Source organism: Alosa alosa, chromosome 17 (genome assembly GCF_017589495.1).
Source record: "Alosa alosa isolate M-15738 ecotype Scorff River chromosome 17, AALO_Geno_1.1, whole genome shotgun sequence".
Lineage (NCBI taxonomy): Eukaryota > Metazoa > Chordata > Actinopteri > Clupeiformes > Clupeidae > Alosa > Alosa alosa.
The window spans coordinates 25,555,638-25,577,592 of NC_063205.1; the positions used below are offsets into that span (position 1 = coordinate 25,555,638).

General features: G+C 41.6%; 1 protein-coding gene across 1 annotated transcript in view; it reads left to right on the top strand.

The window, feature by feature from the left end:
• The window catches only part of LOC125310124 (neuronal cell adhesion molecule-like), a gene marked incomplete in the record, with an annotated part of 109,991 nt that extends 95,111 nt beyond the window's left edge, over positions 1-14,880 (top strand). Inside the window, 17 exon segments of the mRNA XM_048267286.1 lie at positions 535-634; positions 1,664-1,845; positions 3,230-3,354; positions 5,337-5,454; positions 6,214-6,364; positions 6,876-7,003; positions 7,539-7,711; positions 8,325-8,448; positions 8,745-8,912; positions 9,463-9,612; positions 10,071-10,141; positions 10,311-10,545; positions 11,142-11,257; positions 12,140-12,329; positions 13,150-13,265; positions 13,874-14,039; positions 14,623-14,880. Of these exon segments, the coding sequence (XP_048123243.1) occupies positions 535-634; positions 1,664-1,845; positions 3,230-3,354; positions 5,337-5,454; positions 6,214-6,364; positions 6,876-7,003; positions 7,539-7,711; positions 8,325-8,448; positions 8,745-8,912; positions 9,463-9,612; positions 10,071-10,141; positions 10,311-10,545; positions 11,142-11,257; positions 12,140-12,329; positions 13,150-13,265; positions 13,874-14,039; positions 14,623-14,705 (2,396 nt within the window).
• Between the last annotated feature and the right edge of the window lie 7,075 nt (positions 14,881-21,955).

Consider the following 21,955-nt stretch of genomic DNA (forward strand, 5'->3'; position numbering starts at 1 on the left):
ACGGTGCTGTTTCTAATTACACAGGAGAGTATGTACTGTACTACTTATGCCTACGGTGCTGTTTCTAATTACACAGGAGAGTATGTACTATACTACTTATGCCTACGGTGCTGTTTCTAATTTCACAACAAGAATACTTAGTTCAAATTCGTTTTTGTTTTATAATAAGACACTCCTAAGTATGTATAAATTATAGTTCTCTATGTTCTGTAGCATTCTGTTGCTAATTAGAGAAGGGAAATGCATTGAGATATACTGAAATCGTCAATGTTTCAGTATCAGCATTGTTTATTGGTAGGCTACTTATATCTATACTGACTATCCAAAGAGGTTGTGTTGAAACCACTTTTATTAATTCTGTATTTCTAGTTGTAATTTCTAGTGTTACTTCATCAACTGCTGTTATTTCACTTGCTAGTGTATGGCAATAAAGATCTATCTCTTAGGCAGATGGCTGCTAAGAGGGTGATTATGTTCATTGTATTTGTTGCACTGAATCATCGTGCTAATGCTTGCTCCATCTCTCTCACCCAGACCCTGCTACGAAGTATGCCGCTGACATCAAAGTGAAGTTCCCTAAAACCTATGCCCTGCTTGCCAAAAACATCACCCTGGAGTGCTTCGCTCTTGGAAAGTGAGTCTGTAATTGCAGGACAATAGCTAGACAAAACCGAGGTTGCAAAAAGAGGGCAGATTTCCTCTTTGATCAGTGCTAAAAGAGTCTAATCAGAACAAAAAAACAAATCCAAGAAAATTAGAGAATAGTGGCAAAAAATGTATTCACCCCCAATAGTAGTGTAATACCTAAAACCAGAAACCAAACCAAACATTGGACCAGTGACCTGGTGATAATCTGTTTAAATATGCATGTTTTGGGTGCTGTACAATTTTGAGTGTCATACAGCATCTCACCCCGAAACTAGTTTCACAGAATAGAGCTCACAAAGGTCTGTGAGCAAAGTTTAAAACGTTTCTTGGTATTTTATGCCCCCATCGTTGTCTTCAAGGCAGCGCTGCCTGGAAGGCACTAGGGTTAGGGTTGGGGTTAGGTTTAGGATAAGGTGGCTTTAAGTCAGCGGTGGCAGCGCTGCCTGGAAGATGATGTTTTTGGCATAAAACACCATCGAGTGTTTAAAACAGCCACTATTATCTCCTGAGCAGAATGTTGAAACCAGCTTCGTTATAAGTCATACAGATGATAGAAATATAGTATAGTATAAGTATTAAGTATTAAGTATACTATACTTACTATAAGTCATACAGGTGATAGAAATAGATGACATGTAAGCAGGGCAAACACTGTGCGCTTTATTTGTTTTGGTCGCATACAACACAGTAATTTACACTAAACGTTTTGATCAGAGTTGATTGCTATGCTAACAGAGGAGTTACAGGATGCACAGGAAGTCAAGTCAAGTCAAGTTTATTTATATAGCGTATTTCATACACAGAGGTCATTCAATGAGCTTTACATAAACAAAAGCATAAAAGGGCAATAGTGAAAGAATAGTTTAAAAGGTAAAGATGATAATAATAATAATAATAATAATAATAATAATAATAATAATAATAATAATAATAAAGGAAACTGGCCAAATATGTCCATGTCCACTGTACTGTAAGTCTGTGTGTCTATTTGACAATGTCCTGTTCCTCGTTTAAGTCCTATTCCGCATATCCGCTGGAGGAAACTGGACGCGGACCTACCGCCCAACTACGAGGTGACGATGAACGGAGCTCTGCTGCACCTGACCAACGTGCAGTACGAGGACGAGGGCAGTTACGAGTGCGAGGCCCTCAACGTCAAAGGCAAAGACTGGCACAGGCAGTGGGTCTACGTGGAAGGTAAGGGGAACCAAACATAGCCTTGGGCCTGGTCTGGGCTTGGATTCATTTTTGATTAAGTATGAAAGCGATGACATGTAGTGAATGAAGACAATGAAATGAAGTGATAGGTTATCTTAGGTTAACTTAGTAATAACCATAGATGCAAAGAGATTGCATCATTTACATATAAAATATAGGTATAAATGTACTGCACTAAATATCTTTAGAATTTGGATTAAATTGTGGAAGGTAAGGGGAACTAAACGTAGCCTTGGGCCTGGTCTGGCCTTGTTTATTTATTTATTTATTTATTTATTTGGTCGCATTGTTATAATTTAACCAGAGGTGCAATGAAGACAATGAAATGAAGTGGTAACTTAACCAGAGATGCAAAGGAGTTGCATCACCTTATAAAATACAGGTATAAATGTACTGCACAAAATATCCTTAGAATTTTGATAAAATCACTGAAATTGTAGATTGGGCTATAGAAACATTTAGTTTAGTTCTGTTGAAAAGATTCTACTGTATTTAGTGGTTTCAGAGTAGTTTACAGTGGCTATGTCTCTGCTGCATAGCATGCTGGTCAGAATGACAGGCAGCTGTCCATGGTCCTGAAACTGTTCCTGTTATGGGTGCCTGCACTTGTTTAGTCAGAGCACAACTGTATGAGCATCTGTACAAAGTCTGTAGGCAGACTATCCAAGTAAAACATGACTGTCTTTTATCCTACACTTTATAATTTTGATTTGTCCTATATATTCACCCCTTATCGGCCTTTTTTAAAAGTGCTCTAAGCGATGTTGGGTAATGTCACTTCTGTTGTCATTCAAACAAAACAGAGAGCTAGCTCGCTACTCCCTCCCCTTCCCTCCCATTCAATTGAAACCCTCCTAAACACACATCTCATCGGTGATAGGCTGGAACAGTTTGTTTTGTTTTTATGGTCCAGGATGGACCAGGTTGTTTTTGTTGCCATTTTTGAAGCCTGGCCTGTCCACAGAGACCACATTTCTTTATAGTGTATTCAGGGCAGAGGCAGCTAGCGGATGGTGAGGTGATGTTTGCTGTACGTGACAAGTTTTTGTCTTAGAAACGGCATCACTTAGAGCACCTATACACCTACTATGGTGTGTCATACTGAAGTGTTTTTTGAGCGTACGCTTCAAGTAGCCTCCGCTACAGGCTTCTATTTCTATTTTCGTGTGATACTTACACTCTGCTTTCAGTTGTGCTTTCAGTGGACATTTCACTGCACGTCGTTGTCGCTCTCTGATGATGTCACATCCCTCTCTGATGATGTCACGTCCCTTCTGATGATGTCATGTCCATCTCTGATGATGTCATGTCCCTCTCTGATGATGTCACGTCCCTCTCTGATGATGTCATGTCTTGCCTCCAGGACCCCCAGAGTGGGCCTCGCACATCAACAACACGGAGATGGACGTGGGCAGTAAGCACACCATGCGATGTGCCGCTATGGGGAAGCCCTGGCCCTGGATACGCTGGCTGAAGGACGGCTACTCGGTATGCTCACTCTCCTCTGTGTGTGTGTGTGTGTGTGTGTGTGTGTGTGTGTGTGTGTGTGTGTGTGTGTGTGTGTGTTTGTGTGTGTGTGTGTGTGTGTGTATGTGTATGTGGATGTGTATGTGTATGTGTATGTGTATTGTGTACTGTGTATGTGTGTGTTTATGAGTATGTGTGTGTGTGTATTTGTGTGTGTGTGTGTGTTTGTGTGTGTGTGTGTGTGTGTGTGTGTGTGTGTGTGTGTGTGTGTGTGTGTGTAGAGGAAACCACGCAGATGAGATTCCCACATCACTGTTTGGTTCCATACAATACTTTTTCTATAGAGCTCTGCCCTGTTATTATCAGTGTGTCTTTGCTGTGTGTGTGTGTGTGTGTGTGTGTGTGTGTGTGTGTGTGTGTGTGTGTGTGTGTGTGTGTGTGTGTGTGTGTGTGTGTGTGTGTGTGTGTGTGTGAGAGCAGGTCTCATGGTTGGCAGAAAAGTGCCATGGCCATCTTGTAGGAGATGCGGTCACTCAGCAAATGGTAAAGTGTGTTCTGTCTCTATGGTGCCATGAGGTGAGGGGACCGCAGCCTTTACGTCACTGCTGCAGGGGACTTTTGGAAATTGGACATAGAAATGTCCATTCTGTGTAGGGCTGTTGCTATGGTGCAAAGGGCCAGTGGTCCTTCAGAGAGAGAAAGAGAGAAAGAGAGAGAGAAGGAGAGAAAGAGAGGATGAGGGAGAGAGAGAGAGAGAGAAAAAGAGAGAGAGAGAGCACCTGGCTAAGAGGGATGCCCTAGGAGGTCCATTTATCAAGCTGTCAAAGGTGAAGGCACAGTTTGCCCCAGACAAAATGGAGAGGTGTAGTGTGTGTGTGTGTGTGTGTGTGTGTGTGTGTGTGTGTGTGTGTGTGTGTGTGTGTGTGTTGAAAAAGAATACTAAATATAGCAAGTTTGACTACATTCCAAAAGTCTGTGTGTGTGTGTGTGTGTGTATGTTCTGAGGAAACATGTACGCTATTGACTATTGACTTTGAATACATTTCAGATTTTGTGTTTATAGATTTATCTGTGTGTGTATGTAATGTATACACAGAAATTCAAGAATTGTCTATTCCAAAAACATTACTTTCAAAACTGCAACCCGTAACAAAGGAATTAATTTGAGTCTTAGAGCAATTTGATTAAGCTCAGCAAACTCAACGATCATGAGTGGATATTCTACCCTTAACGAGGCAAGCTGAGGCTTCACGCATCCTAGAGATGCCAATTACACGGATCTGAGTGAGTGGCCTCGCTTTCAAACTGCCATTAAAGCACAAATGATTTGAAAGATGGGCATGAAACTCAGTCAGTGTCAGCACTAAACTAGAACTAAACTAGACACCAAACCAGAAAAAAAAAGTATCATAAAATCATCAATGACCACGTGTCACGTGTTCAGTAACATAAGTGCTCAAAAATAAAAATGTGTTAAAACATTACATATCGCATACATATCAGGGAGGCGTGATGAAGATTACCTTCAGGGGCAGCCGTGGCCTACTGGTTAGGGCTTCGGACTTGTAACCGGAGGGTTGCCGGTTCTAACCCCGACCAGTAGGCACGGCTGAAGTGCCCTTGAGCAAGGCACCTAACTGCTCCCCGAGCGCCGCTGTTGTTGCAGGCAGCTCACTGCGCCGGGATTAGTGTGTGCTTCACCTGTGTGTACTGTTTATGTGTGTGTGTGTGTGTGTGTGTGTGTAAGTGCTGGCTCAAGGATCTTCTCACTCTGAATGTACATGTCTTTATATGTCAAGGTTTAACTAGATGTAAACAATTATATCAAACTATCATATCACATATATTGTTGCGATTAGGTCATTGTCTGAGGAAGGTGTGGTCAAGTTGGGCAAGTGTGTGTGTTTAGGTGTAGGTGGGTTTTCTGTATGCATGCCTCTCTGTGTATATGGTAATACCTGTCGTTTGAATCAAAGCTGATTCAAAGCTGATTCCTTCCTCAGTATGGTAAAGGAGAGCTGCAGTTCGACAGTCTCACGTTCACTCACTCTGGCATGTACCAGTGCGTGGCGGAGAACCCGTGGGGAACCATCTATGCCAACGCTGAACTCAGAGTGACCGGTAAGATACAAATATTGGCCTCTAATCAGACATCAATAGGCATATTAATCATACAAATGTCATATCATTTGGTCATGTGTCCATTAATTATGCTTATTGTTATAGGAAGGACAGGGTTAGCGATACATGTGAAAGATTGTTGATGCAATGTTGGTGCAATGTCATGCGTGTATGGATGTAGTGAGCGTCTAGTAGATTAGTATTAGGATGTTAGCTGCAAAGGAAGAAAATTATCATTAAGATAAGAAGAGTGAGATGAAGAATGATAGAGAGCATGTCTGTGAAGGAAGGAAAGTCAAATAGTGCCTATAGGAAAGGAAAGAGTGCCCACCTGTAAGAGAGAGAGAGAGGCCCCTTAATAGCCCAACCCCTAAGTGCAGGTGAAACCAATAAGGCACTTCGGCTGCCCAGGATGCCTAGGCCTAGCACTGTCCGTGCACTGAATGTACTAGACTCATAGGGGTCGTGGTTTTCACCCAGGTGGGCGTCACAGAACTCCACAACCAAACAAATAAACCCCTCACTTGAGTGCTCTATGAGTGTATGTGTGTGTACTCACTTACACCACCTGGTGCTTACTGGTTGCAATAGTGCTGTCTGTTAAGGGGTCCAAACTGTGTTTGTTTCCTGTTTATGGATTCAGGGCTGTGTAGGAATTTTTTAGAAATCATTAATATACAAGTTTCAGGAGATACTTGGAGAAGCTTCACAAAAAACGCGATTGGTAATGAGATGTGTTGTTCTCTGTGATGTTTCCAGCCTGCGCTCCAACGTTTGAGTACAACCCTGTGCGGAAACAGCTGCTGGGGGCCAGGGATGGCCGCGTGGTCATCGAATGCAAACCCCGAGCGGCACCACGGCCCACATTCACCTGGTTGAAGGGGAAGGAGAAGCTCGGCAACTCCACCAGGTTCGTTAGTCATCCGTTAGCCATCTGTTAATCATCTATTAGTCATCCGTTTATCATCTGTTAGTCATCCATTACTCAACTGTCATCCGTTAGTCATCCGTTACTAGTCATCTGTTAGGCATATGTTGGTCATTTGTTTGTCATACGTTAGCCGACTGTTAGTCATCCGTTAGTCAACTGTCATCCGTTAGTCAACCGTTAACCATACATTAGTCAGGTCAGGGGTGTATTTCAAGTATGTGGTTTAGTGAAAAACTTTAAATTTAAGATACGACAACGGCACTGCTGCGCTCTGAAACATATTATTTTCAATGGCTTGCATTGCTCAAGAAGTTCTTACACATTTTATATATATTTATATATATAAAACAAAGAAAGATATGTTGTCATCCCTCAACACCAGAACTGCTATAGTATGGCTATTTCTCCTTATCATGTTTAAGTACCAGATCAAATGGAGGTCAAAGAGCCGAATGGAAAGTTGAAATGAGGTAATAATCTCCCACATCAGGTATTCAGTGTGGCTAGATGGTAGTCTGGAGATCTTCAATGCCACAAACGAGGATGAGGGGGTGTACACCTGCTTTGCTGAGAATGACCGGGGCAAAGCCAACAGCACGGGGACTCTCACCATCACTGGTAATCACACGACTTCTTCATTCTTCGTTTGAGCTCTTTATCTGGTTTGCTTTACATCCATTAATAGTATGAGTAATTGATGCTAGGGGGTGTTGGGGGGCATTGAACAGTGGGCATTGAACAGTGTTGCTGGTGGTGAGCAGGGTACCATAAAGCAATATTCTATTTGTAACACCTGCAATGTGGCCTTAAAGGAACACGCCAACGTTTTGGTACATTAGCTTATTTGCCATCCACCCCATAGTTAGATTGGCGGATACATACCCTTCTCCTCTCTGTGTGCAACAACCCAGTCCATGGGGTGAGTGAGGTTGTGGTTACCTCTCAGAAATGACTTGGTTTGCAGGTTAGGATGTATGTACAGTACCCTCCAGAATTATTGCCACCTCTGCTAAAGTTGACTAAAAAGAGAAATATAAAATCTTTTGGAAATTGATTTTAATGCCTTATCTCCATGTAGATGTATGTACATGTATATCTCAAGGCTAGATGTATCTCCATGCTAGATGTATGTAAATGTATATCTCCACGTTAGATGCCACTAAGATCATTGTGGCCCCTTCTGATGTGGACATCATGGTTGGGGACAGCACAGTGCTTCCCTGCACGGCCTCCTTTGACCCCATGCTGGACCTGACCTTCATCTGGACTGTGGACTCCATCCTCATCGATTTCGACCTGATGAAGAAGCACTTTGAGCTGTTGCTGGTACAGACACTAACATGCCTGTTGTCCAGCCCCTTGCACAAATGAACTATAACATTGCTATACAATTTCTATAGTAGGGCAATTCCACGGAAAATTTACTTTTTGTCACATCCATAATGCCAGTGAAATGCCTTGGCATTTGTATGATGTGAATGATAACATTCATTTTTTGTACATTTTTTCTCATGTACATTCTTCAGCCAAAAATAGCAAATGCTCAAATTTCATGTAATCATTTACATCATACCATACCATCACATTTTATTGGTGTTATGGATGTTACAAAAAACAAAATTTGCCCAGTAGTGTATAATACTTCTATGTTCTGTGTAGTGTTCCTATAGTGCAGTCTTATAGTACTTCAATAGTATGTCCCAAAATACTATACGATTCCTTTAATCTATAATATTCCTAAAATAAGATTGCTATAATATTTTGTCCCAAAATACTTTCAGGAGGAAAACACACTGCTTAAAGTGCACCCCTCTAGTGAAAAATCAAGTTTTTATGTAACCATGTTAGCATGTCCAGAAGATGATTTGCTATTTGATATGTTAGCGTGTCCATAAAATAAACAAGATGTCCATAAAATCATCTTGCTATTTGCTTGCAGGATCGAGAGAACAGTGGTGACCTGTTGATAAAGAACGCTCTTGCAAAACACTCGGGCCGATACTCCTGCACTGCCCAGACTGTAGTTGACAATGTGACAGTTATAGCTGATGTCGTAGTCCAAGGTACACACACAGAAACACACACACACACTACACACACACACACACACACACACACACACACACACACACACACACGCATATACATATGCACACACACACACACACACACACACACACACACACACACACACACACACACACACACACACACACACACACACTACACATACACACACTACTGTATACACACACACACACACACACACACACACACACACACACACACACACACACACACACAGACTCTCTCTCTAATTCTCCATCTTTCTCTCTCATCCTCTCCTTGCCTCCCCCAGGCCTGCCTGGCCCCCCAGGTGGAGTGATGGTGATGGAGGTGAGGGACACGGCAGTGAAGCTCATCTGGACCCGGGGCAGCGAGCACGGCCTGCCCATCAAACACCACCTCATCCAGACGCGAGACTACTACGCCCTCGATCCTGACGACTGGAAGGACGCAAAGACCTGTGAGTCCACTAGAGGGCGATGTTGAGCTTACAGTGGAGGAAGCCCAACCATACATTAGCGTGAGGATGTAGTTACTCTGCAAAGACAGACCTGGGAATGAAGAAGACCTTAATCAGTGAGGTGCTCACGTAGTGTGACATGAGAAAAGAGCAATTCAACCAGAAGGCTAAAGAATAATGCTGAGTCAGAGGGCACAAGGGTTAAGACGTGGAATAATGTTCTAATAATTAGTGGTGTTCTTATCTGTTGTTCTTCTTCTGTTGCCTTCAAATGAAATACAATTAGAAATAAAAAAAATACTATAAATAACACCTTCTTGGTGTGAGGTCACATGAATCTTTAATCATATTTTGAAGAGGCAAAGAGTAGTTTGTTGTAGAAACATCTCACTCAGAGAGACAGTATGCATCTCATACCCATATGTTGCGGACAAGTACTGGTATTAACGTAAAATTATTTTACATAATATATACTGTAGTTATGTGAAGTCAATAAAAACACCTATTAGTGCAGCATCATCATCTCTCTCTCTCTCTCTCTCTTTCTCAGCTCCTGTGTTTCTTGATCGTTTTGCGACGGCGGCTGAGGTGGTGGACCTCTACCCTTACATGCAGTATGAATTCCGGGTGATTGCCGTCAACGAAATGGGCCCTGGCGAGTCCAGCTGGCCCTCCAAGAAGATCACGACCTGGGATGCAGGTACACAACCCTCCCTCACAGGAATATTATACACCTGGGATGCAGGTACACAACCCTCCCTCACAGGAATATTATACACCTGGAATGCAGGTACACAACCCTCCCTCCATGAAATCTTATAAACTTGGGATGTAGGAACACAGCTCTCCCTCACGGGAATATTACACACCTGGGATGCAGGTACACAACTCTCTTGCAGTAAAATCTTATTCATCTCACATTATGGGTTGAGAAAGCCATTGGAGGTTGAAAAATATCACAACAACAAAAAAACATTGAAGCAAAGCAAATACTACTACTGCTAATACTAATAGTTTATCATTATTATTTTGTTCTGGCATTACATCCTAAAATCCTACAGAGCACACTAGCCCAGCACAGTCATGCGAATAAAGTGTGTTTGCATAATGACCCTGCTGAATATAAAATGGAACATTTGCTTCTCTTTGCTGGTGCAGTTCCTGCGGCGGCTCCAACAGACGTCGGAGGCTTTGTAGGGATTAACGGCGAGCTCACCATCACCTGGACGGTAAGCTTAATAACTTAGTTCATTGTCCCCTGAAGGAAATTAAGTCCTTGTTGATGACTGATGTTTGTTGGTTGATGGTTTGACTTTTGTTGGTTTAAGATTTACTGGTGCTGACCTTCTGTTGTGGTTCTAAAATTGAATTCCATTGCCGTGGTAACTGTCTCCGTAGCCCATTCAACCACAATATTACTATGGGAAGAAGTGCGGCTACGTGGTGGCCTTCAAACCGCATGAGAACTACGACTGGGGGTGGGCCACAGTGACCGACCCCGAGACCAGACGCTACGTCCACAGGGACCTGTACATCACCCCAGGAACAGAGATCCAGGTCAAGGTCAAGGCGTACAACACCAAAGGAGAAGGGCCCTACAGCCTGTCCTCTGTCGTCTATGCACCAGAGGGGGGTAAGACACAAAACCGTACACCCTATATATTCACCCTATATATGAAATACTATATATATGAAATACACCCTATATATTCATATCAAGCTCCCACAGTCTGCGTTTAAGACACTGTGATTTTGTCGAACAATTTGATTGGCACTGCTTTTCAGAAACAAATGCTGTGTATGGTTTTTATGCTGTATGTTTACATCCAGCTGTAGATATGAGTGTGGGATAACGCAATACTGTACATGCCTATTTACTTTTGCATATCTTACAACAATACACAAATCATAACAAATTCTGTCTCCAAATTACAAGGGGGCCCTTGGAATATTTCTGTAAAGGGTCCCAGGCTCCAAAATGTTTGAGAACCCCTGCCATAAGAATATGTTCAAACCATAATGTGTCAATCCAGTCACTGATGTTGTTTTGTCCTGTGTTTGCATTTCCCTTTTTAATTGCACTTCTGCACCTCACAATTGTTTACACACACACACACACACACACACACACGCACGCACACACACACACTCTCACACACACTCGCACACACACACACACACACACACACACACACACACACACACACACATACACACACACACACACAGTGCCCACGGAGCAGCCTCTGGATGTGTACGCTCGTCCTGTGAGTGCCACGGAGGCCTTGGTCTGGTGGCTGCCTGTCTTCCTGCAACCTCCGCTGCAGTGGGTGGACGGCTACCAGGTACATGGGTTCAATGGCATAGTTTATTTTTATTTATTTATTTTTTTTTATTTTTTTTTTTGTAATCAATTATCCTCCTACCAAGTGCAACAAACTGAAAATAAATCTATTACACTATAAAAATAGTAATTAAATATATTTTAAAAAAGGTAAAAATCTACATAACATCAAATACTGTGCCCAATTGACTTAATTTACTAAATGTCAGACAGGACCACTGCATTTCTGTCACCCTACATGACGATCAGCAAACAGTTATTGTGTGCACATCCCACCTTCTGGCAGGTGCAGGACAAAAGAAAAACTTACTCAATTAAAAAAATTTCATGTCTGCAACACTGCTTTTGACTCCCATATATTTAATGCACAACAGGCAACGTTTCGACCCTGCTGGGTCTTCTTCAGACAAAACCCTACAAGACGACCCAGATCAGGATCCGAATGCAGGATTATTTTTTTTTCACTTTCTTTACTGACCAGTTGGTGAGGGTCTGCAGTGACCTGCTTGAGGCTACCAAGAACGATAACTATAACGATAACAGCAAAAAAGTATCGTTCTAGCTAATATGAATGACAACGTCCACATGTAAACTATAATGATATGACACGAAGAACAGCATCGTTGGGGATCACTTTCAGAGCGATTTTGAGAACGATAAAAAGCTGACAGCCAATCAGGATCCATCACATTTTAGACATCAAAATCATCAACACAAGAATAGACTTTACTTATCATTGGTCAGTGTAGACGCTAATGTTGTTATAGTTATCTTTAGTTATCATTCCTGGTGTTACAGTAACAGCCATTTTCGTTTTTAATTTGAGGGTTGAAGCACCTCCATCAGCCCAACAGTGAGTCCTGTCTTCCTGTCCACTCCTCAGGTGCGGTACTGGAGAAAGTATGACGACAACGAGGCGGCGGCACAGCGGATTCTCGTGGGGAACGGCGTGAACAACACGCGTCTAGAGAACATGCTCCCCGACTCGCACTACCTCATTGAGGTGCGCGCCTACAACGGAATCGGCCTTGGCCCACCCAGTGAGCACTGTGAGATGTTCACCAGAAGACCACGTGAGTCCACTATCCTCCTAGACAGGTCTTCCATGCATCTATACATACTCTGCCATATGTTGCACCATCTATTTGGGCCACTGGGGGGAGCTCTGCAATAGGCTATGTTCACCAGGAGAAGTCATCTTCTCTTGTCCATTCTGTGATCTATAAAATTGTTGATACGAAGAAGACAATTGATCGATGCCAACTGTGTAACCTTGATGCAGTTTGTCCCAAAAAACGGTAAAAAATGAAGTGTAGTTGACAGCTAGTGAATTGACAGGCAGTATAAAAAATGCTGGGAACTTTCTTTATGTGTCGGAACGGAACACAACACATTGTCTGTCATCATCAGGCTTATAGTCCTGCAGTACACAGTAAGATGCTGTCCATTAGTCCTCTGATTCTCTATCACTATCAAGATGAATCAGGACAATTGCTCGCTTCTGTGTGATGCTCTCTCTGCTTTACTCCTGTGATAATGATTTCTCTGCTCTGTGTTGTAATCTAGGGTTAGGGTTAGCTGGTCAGTAATGATAATCTCTCTGCTCTGTGGTGTAATGTAGGGTTAGTAGCTGGTCAGTAATGATAATCTCTCTGCTCTGTGGTGTAATCTAGGGTTAGGGTTAGCTGGTCAGTTCTGTGGTGATAATCTCTCTGCTTTGTGGTGTAATCTAGGGTTAGGGTTAGCTGGTCAGTTCTCTGCTCTGTGGTGTAATGTAGGGTTATGGTTAGCTGGTCAGTGATGATAATCTCTCTGCTCTGTGGTGTAATCTAGGGTTAGGGTTAGCTGGTCAGTTCTGTGATGATAATCTCTCTGCTCTGTGGTGTCCTCCAGCTCCGGACCGCAGGCTGCGGCTCTTTAAGTACGTCAGCTGGAGTGGGAAATGGCTCTACCTGTCCTGGGACCACATCTACAGCTACTGGAACGAGTCCTTCATCGAGGGCTACAAGGTCAGTCTTTAGTCATTGTTCATTTATGTTTTATTTATTGGTTTGTGTTTTATTTATTGGTTTGTTTGTTTGTTTTTCAGTATTATTATTATTATTTTTTCTTCTTTATCTTTTTCTCTAATATTGTGTTAAGTGACCCAAATGTAAAGCACTTTGAGCTGCATTCCATGTATGAAAGGTGCTATACAAATAAAGTTTATTGTCATTATTATTATTATTATTATTATTATTATTATTACGGAACCTTTGTCTGAGATAAGTGCTTGTTGGGGGCGCTGTTGCACAAACAGCTACGGTGTCCATGGTGACCATGTTTTGAGTCCAAGTACCCTCTTTCATGATCCCACCCCATCTATCTCTCTTCCACTTGCTTCCTGTTGGGCAAAAAACACCAAAAATATACTTAGATAAACTTGTAAAAAGATAACTTGTTATAGGTTTACCTCTTTATCAATAACTTTTATCAGTGACAGCTTTTTTTAAAATGAACAGTAAACTAGAATGAATTTGGGACTACACAGACCAGAAAACAACCAAAACAACAATTTATTTTTCTGAATTTGTCCAGCTCCCAACACTTAATGTTATTATTCCTTTCATTCCCATAGATTCTGTACAGGAAGGTGGGCTACCGGTATGGGAAGCTCTACACCACCGGTAGGCACTACATAGACTTCCCCTACCCTGAGACGGGCGACTGGGTCATCGAGGTGCGTGCCCACTGCGAGGGTGGAGACGGACCAGTCGGACGTGTCTCTGTCCAGGGAGAGCTAGGTGAGTCCTCACAGAACTGTACATGTCTGAACTAGTGTTGACTAAGAAATCATTATTTGAAGTACATGTTGACATATACTACAGTATAGCTAAGTATGCACCTGTTCTGAATACTTTAGTCTATACTTGAGTATAGTTAAGTGGGTACCTGCTCTGAGTACCTTTAAGTCTTTATTAGAGTATAGTTGAGTATAGTAAGGTGGGTACCTGTTCTGAATACTTTAAAGTCATTATTGAAGTATAGTTGAGTAAAGTAAGGTGGGTGCCTATTCTGAATAGGAGTCTGTATTGGAGTATACTTGAGTATAGTAAAGTGTGTACCTGCTCTGAATACTTTGAAGTCTTTACTGGAGTACAGTGGAGTAAAGTAAGGTGGGTGCCTGTTCTGAATAGGAGTTTTTATTGGAGTATCGTTGAGTATAGTAAAGTGGGTAAAGTATTCTGAATAGGAGTCTTTATTGGAGTATCGTTGAGTATAGTAAAGTGGGTAAAGTATTCTGAATAGGAGTCTTTATTGGAGTATAGTTGAGTATAGTAAAGTGGGTAAAGTATTCTGATTGGTTGTTGTGTTCTCTCCTTACAGCGGGTGCCATCCTCAGCACTCAGTCTTTGAGTCTGGGCTCTCTTCTGCTGTTTGTCATGGGCACGATGGCTATCAACCTGTAGTGCTGCCTACACACACACACACACACACACACAAATACGTAATACGTACACACAGATGCACAGACAAACATACAAAACAAACTCATTCACACTTAATTACATTAAACAGACTTTATTACTGTAAGCCAAGAATCTGGACATGGACGACAGCTGAAGTATCTAAACAACCAATAGTCTATCCTCTTTTTAGCCTGAATCTGGACATGGACGACAGCTGAAGTATCTAAACAACCAATAGTCTATCCTCTTTTTAGCCTGGACGTATTTATTCCCAGAGACAAAATCATTAAAATCCCTATGAATTGGTATGGTAAAATGTGCTACTGATTAAGACAGCTACGTATGTTACCTGATATTGGAGTGACTATTGGACCAGATACCTGCTTAACCAACTTCATGTCTTTCTAGACAGTCAGATGCTGGATATAGAAGAGGAAATGAGAAAAAGAGACGCAGTATGCAGTATACCATAACGGGTGTGCTGCTGCACTGTTACCTTGGCTAAAATAACACGGAAGAATAAGTGATTAAAAAGTTAATGTGCATAATAAATGAACATTGAAAAATAAGCTTTGAACGATAGCACTATGTGTTCTTGATTATAAAACACTCCTTAGTCTGCTGGCCATTCTTGACAGGACAGGTGTAGCACCCTGCGTCAAAAGGTGTTCTATTGTCCTGAAGGCGTTATTTGGTGAAGACTGAACAGATACATGATCCCTTACTCATCAGTGACCAGCACATGGGTGACCAACCAATTACACCATTCAGGAGTTAGAAGTACTGCTGCAACAACATTATTTACCAGCATCTGGTCCAGTAAGCACCGCTTTACAAATCTGTTGAGCAATATCTGCCACACGCAGGGTATTTTGAGCAGGATGCTCTGAAAATGCTTGGTTATGATCCGATGGACGGCTGGAGTTTTATAACGGTTGGCACGACGGCATGACCTATTAAATGTATGCATCACATAATATTGGACTCCAACAACAACTGAAGCAAAATGACAGCAGAAGAACATATAAACATACGCTGAGAGTCTCCCTTTTTGAGTATAACATCCTTTAAGGTGCTGCTTTCAGATGCTATGCACCCACAAAAGCGCACACACACACACACACACACACACACCCACACACACACACAAACGCAGCACAACCACTGACACATACTAGGTTTCAAGCAGTCTTGTGACAGTGAGGTATTGTCCCTGTGTTTTTCACATCGACTTTATTAAAAACAAAATGACTAACGACAGATGGGATGTGCATTGAGAGAAAGCCTGGAAAGAGGCACGTGAGACCAACAAGCACACTTGTGATTACTACTGCAGCGCCTTCTTTAATCATGATCAGCATCCATGTAGTCCAATGCTGTGACACCCTCCAGTAGACATGCCCTCTGAAACCACTCTCTCTCTCTCTCTTGTCACACCATAAGGGCTTTACCTGTAGAACTCGCTCCTAACATCCGTGAGTGAAATGTGATAGTCTGTGTGAACAAGGATAGCTTCCCTCCCCAAAACCCTGCCACAACTTGACAAAAGCATCAGTCACATTCGCTGTTTGCTGTGATTTCCGATGGTTGTTTTCCAGGCAGATACTGTATACACTGCAAAAAATAATATCTTACCAAGTGTTATAATCTTATATTAAGATAAAAAATCTAGTTAGTATTGATTTTAGTAAAAAGATACTTATTTGAACTTATTTGATTTGAGATTATTTGACTTAAACTAAGTCAGTCAAAATCTTCTTAAATTAAGACATAAAAACAAGTAAATTTATCTGCCAGTGGAGTAAGTAATTTTATCTTAATTTAAGATAAGATTGAAGATTTAAGACAATTTAAGGTAAGGTAAAATATTTTAAGTCAAATAATCTTACAAGAGAGCTCAAAGTAAGTATCTTTTTTACTCAAATCAATACTAACTAGATTTTTTTATTTTAAGATGGGCAAGCCATCTTATCTTAAGATAAGAGGGGCAGCCATGGCCTACTGGTTAACACTTCGGATCTGTAACCGGAGGGTTGCCGGTTCGAACCCCGACCAGTAGGCACAGCTGAAGTGCCCTTGAGCAAGGCACTTAAACCCTCACTGCTCCCCGAGCGCCGCTGTTGATGCAGGCAGCTCACTGCGCCGGGATTAGTGTGTGCTTCACCTCACTGTGTGTTCACTGTGTGCTGTGTGTGTTTCACTAATTCACGGATTGGGATAAATGCAGAGATCAAATTTCCCTCACGGGATCAAAATAATATATATACATATACTTAAAGTAAGTATAATTATACTAAAAACAATACTAACTAGATGTTTTTTTTATCTTAATATAAGATTATAACACTTGGTAAGATACCATTTTTTGCAGTGATAGTAATGTATGGCCAGCTCCACTGACCCTTACACATGCGATGATTGCCATATGCTACCTACATCATATTGACTAGCCTCTGCTGTGGACTTTGCATCAACGCATCACCCCTTTCATGGAACTAATAATACAAATGCATTAACTGATACAAAAATTTCTTTAGGTATGATCATATTTGGCCAGTACCAACGTATGCATAATCAAATGCTCATCATGGGCTCTCTCTCTCTCCTCTATCTCTCTCTCTCTCTCTCCCCTCTCTCTCTCTCTCAAATGTTCACTTCAGTAAGCTGTGAAGGGTTCTACTTTACATCTTGATATAGAGCCATCTCTGTGTTAAATGTATGATAAAACATTTCTCCGTTAGATTTATCTCTGGTCATTTTTAAAAACATTTAGCTTTTGCTGCGCTACAGTTTTTGCTGCACTACAGTAAGTAGTGATGGAGACTAGAAAGAAGTGGGATGTGTTCCTGTACTAACTACGAACTCTTTTTCATCATTTTAGTTGTACAATGGTGCTTTGTGTTTATAATTGTGCAAGTTATCATTTCTTATACTTTATTGTTCTGTGTGGGTATTTGTTATTTTTTGATCCTACACAGTGGTTAACACATATTCTATTAGCAGTTTGGTGGCTACTGCTGGCTTAGTTTTGAGTGTACTTTACTCTCTTAGTTTTGAGTGTACACTCTTAGTAAGTCCTTGTAAGAATATTTCAGAATTCAGATTATCAACTTGCCTTCATGCTTCCCCACCAAGAATTCTGTGCTATAGTCTTTCCTTGATTTCATTCATTTTTGTATTTTTTGTATTATTTCTTGTTTATGTTATTGTTTTTATTTTTACATTTTGGAAATGACAATGTAAGTAGACAGAGCAAAATCATTTTGTGCACAGTATAGTATGTGTCTGTGTTAGTTATTTGTTTTCTTACACATTTATTTCTGTGACTCTTTGGCCACCATAGCACTTTCTTCATGTAAACAATGCTGCAATTGAGGCATTTAATGTATTTCTAATGTATTTCAATCATATTTATGGGGCATTGCCTTTATATGAATCATGCCACCAAGTGCTATTCTTCCACTGCTTTGACCACTGAACTAAATCACAAAGCTTATGCCACTGTAAATGCATGCAAGCACTAAATATCACCGGCAATTAGCTCAGCTATCATCATGCAAACAGACACTCTCTCACTCTCTCTCTCTCTCTCTGCCTCACTCTATCTCTTATACACACAAACATGCATACACACTCACACACACACACACACTAGTACACACCTGCTAACCGCTAGAATCAAAATGATGCATACTGTACATATATGTAACTGTAAAATGTGTAAAACCTGTCAATTAAAGTTTGTTTAATAAACAAAGAAACACTCTGTCCCTTTTGGTAGGTGCAGTGTTTGATAGGGTTGACATCCAATGAATGTGACCACATAGATAGTGAACATGTGGATCTCTATACCTAACTCTAAGAGAAGAAGCTTTGGCACAGAAAAAGAGGAAGTTAAAAGGGAGCATCACCAGTAGGTGGCAGTGTTGCTCTAATTTGTACACATTTGGGAAGTTGGAACCTGAACGAAAGACTCCATATCAATACAAGCTCTGTGGTCTTGGCAGTACTGATGACAGGCAGACACAAATCGGTTTCTTCATCAGTTGCTGACAATAGAAAGGGGAAATACAGTAGCCTATCCATAGTGCCACTGGATGGGTGAGCCGATGAGTAGGCAACGGAGGCTTTTTCAGCTGCATGACATTCTACTTTTGTTTGGCGAGTAGCCTAACTCATTGCCTTCACAAGTGGGTTGGTTGTGTGTTATTGATGGAATGCGGATGGGGAAAGACTGAGAAGTACAAATGGTAAAGTTCTGCTACTATTAGCTGGTATTTGTTAGTCTGGCTTTCACCAGACCAACATTGGTCTGGGGAGTCCGCTATGTATTTTTTACTGCACAAGAGGCGTGATCAACGGGCATAGTTCAAATGCCTCACGCAATTGGATAGTCTGACCAACAAACCGGGTGACGTTTGCAGAGCGACGCGAAAACTCCAGGCTCTCCCGCTATCGTCATCGTTTTCAACCTGCCACTAGCGCGCCAGGTGGATAAGCCAGCTTGTGATTGGTACTGACAAAATGGTAACGGAAGCAGCCGAAAAAGATTCACAGGTTTCTAGCCCGAGCTGCAGGGTGAAAAAGAATCGCCGGCAGATCAGCTGGGTTCACCCAGCTAGGTACTTGTGAAAATATAGACCTACTGTAACTTTGAAGACAGAATGAAGACGCATCAGCATACTTCTTTCATCTCATGGAACACCAGCAGGTGGCAGTGTTGCTTTTATGTGTATGTGTGTAGCGATTTGCGGAGTTCACTGGGAGAAAACCTGTATGAAAATACAGACTCCCTACCTAAGGCAAGGTCTCAAACATGTGCTCTCAGCGCAAACAAAAGATAAACCTTAAACCAATCAGTATTTCAGGCTGGCTATAAAAAGCTTCTCCTCTTCTACTCACAGTAGTAGTACATTTTGGTTCAGATAAACAGTTTGGTTCATCTTGATAAAAAAAAGATATCTCTTAGTGCCATCATCTTAGTGCATTGAAAAGACCTAGCACTGAAACACGGTGAAGTATCCTGGTGGGCTTAACTGGCTCCTGATCTTTGACCAGATATACAACTATAATTTGCTTTAACTTAATGTTATTTCTGTATAAGAGTCTAATACAAGGGACTCTATTTTACTTTGTTGAGTCCAAGTCAGGATGGACCTCACAGTTCACACAGTTCAAGATAGAACGACCAATCTTGAGTCCAGGGGATGATCACTAATCAGTGAGTGCCATTCACTGTGAAGAAAGACTGACCATTAATAAGAGACAGAGAGGCGTATGGTATAAAAACTTAATGGAGACTCATCACCCCTCCAGATGCCTAGCAGAAGCCAGTAATGAACATCAATTGATATTCCATGGTCTTGGTTTTCGGGGTGTAATCCTTTCTTTGGAAACAATCAAACAAATAGATAAATAAAATGATACAGCACTGTGTTCTTACATACCATCAGCATACAGCCATGTCCTTCTCTGTAAGATATGTAGGGTACAATCATGTTTAGAATGTAAACTAGATGTACCGCAGAGCGGTACAAAATATGACCGCCGCCCAGTCCAGCACATTTTTTCCACAAAAATAAATCACGCTGAAAGGCATATATGATTCTAACTGTCTCACTAAATTGCACTATGCACACTCAATTCTCACTGGTATCTGCTAGACAGCAAGTACCAAAACATGATTAGTTCATAGATTTCACATGTAAAATTTATTTTATACAACCCAACCCCCATCTTGCCTGTTCATAATTCTGAGAAATTGTGTGCATGTGTGCGTGTACATGTTTATGTTTATGTGTGTGTGCGTGTGTGTGCGTGCTTGTGTGTGTGCCTGCGTATGTGCCTGTGTGTGTGCATGTGTATGTATGTGTGTTTGTGTGTATCTGTTTATGCACATGTGTGCATATGGAATGGGTTAACATGACCCCTGAAGGCAAACATACGCAAAAAATTGGTCATCCTAGGCCCTACGGTTCTCAAGATATTCACAGAAAACTCTGTTGGTGTACGGTCACTAAATGTACACATAAATTATTTTATTGTAAGGCCCCCCATGAACGGAATTCCACGAAACTTGGTGTGCATTCAGAGGGTGTCATAATGATCCTACACTTCCAATTTCGTGCAGTTTTGACCATGTTAGGTCACAGATACCTGCGATTACAACACCTCATTTTTACTTTTTTGTGTTTAACTAGGTGGCGCTATACATGAAATGAGTGGTTATGGAATGGGTTGACATGGCCCCTTGAGATCAACATACCAAAAAGGTGGTCCTCCTAAACCCTACGGTTCTCGAGATATTCACAGAAAACTGTGTCTGCCCTACCCTCCTTTCGGGGGGTCCAGTGCAGTGGGGGGGCTACAGATCAAAACGAAAAACGATGCTTCCATGCTATCCATGTGGGGTTACATGCCCACCAAGTTTCGTGTACCCCGGTCTTTCAGTGTCCATTATGCCATCCAGACTGGCATTAGCATACAGCCATGCCAGTCTTTGGTTGTGGTATATTTACTGTAAATTACTAAAAAAAATAAAGACATAAAGAGACAAGGATAGTGTGCAAAGTCAAGTCACTTTGTTTATATAGTAAAAAAAAAAAAAAAAAAACAGGAGTTGACCCAAAGTGCTTCACAGTTGAGGCAAGCATAACTAGAATAATGCAAAATACAGAGACATTCATCAGTCTTTAATTTATATACGATGTGTCATCATCTTTATAACATAATTAAATAAGGAAATGACATGATACATTGATGATACCATCAGCTTCCAGACACAGCAGTCTGTTATATTTGGGATGTAATTGCCTCTACAATCTAAAAAATGAAACGATTTATTGGTGACTCCATCAGTGTACAGCCATGAGGGTATCTGGTTGGGGGAATGACCCTTGAGGGGCAGTTCAGTTGGGATGTGGAGTGCTGGGATCATGGTGTCACCATCACTGCAATCAGTCTCCCACCGCCCACCGCCTCCTCAGCCTGCCCTCGCCGGAGAGGATCTGGAGCTGGAGCCACTGGTCCTGGAAAGCACATAAATGTGTGTGTGTGTGTGTGTGTGTGTGTGTGTGTGTGTGAGAGAGAGAGAGATGTGCGAAGAGTACAGTATGTGCGAGGTACTGTATATGTGTGTCCATATAAAGTGTGTGTGTGTGTGAGTGACTGAGCTGTACTGCTGATTGGCCTGCTGCATCACACACACACACACACACACACACACACCATCAAGCAGGTTAGTGTCTGTT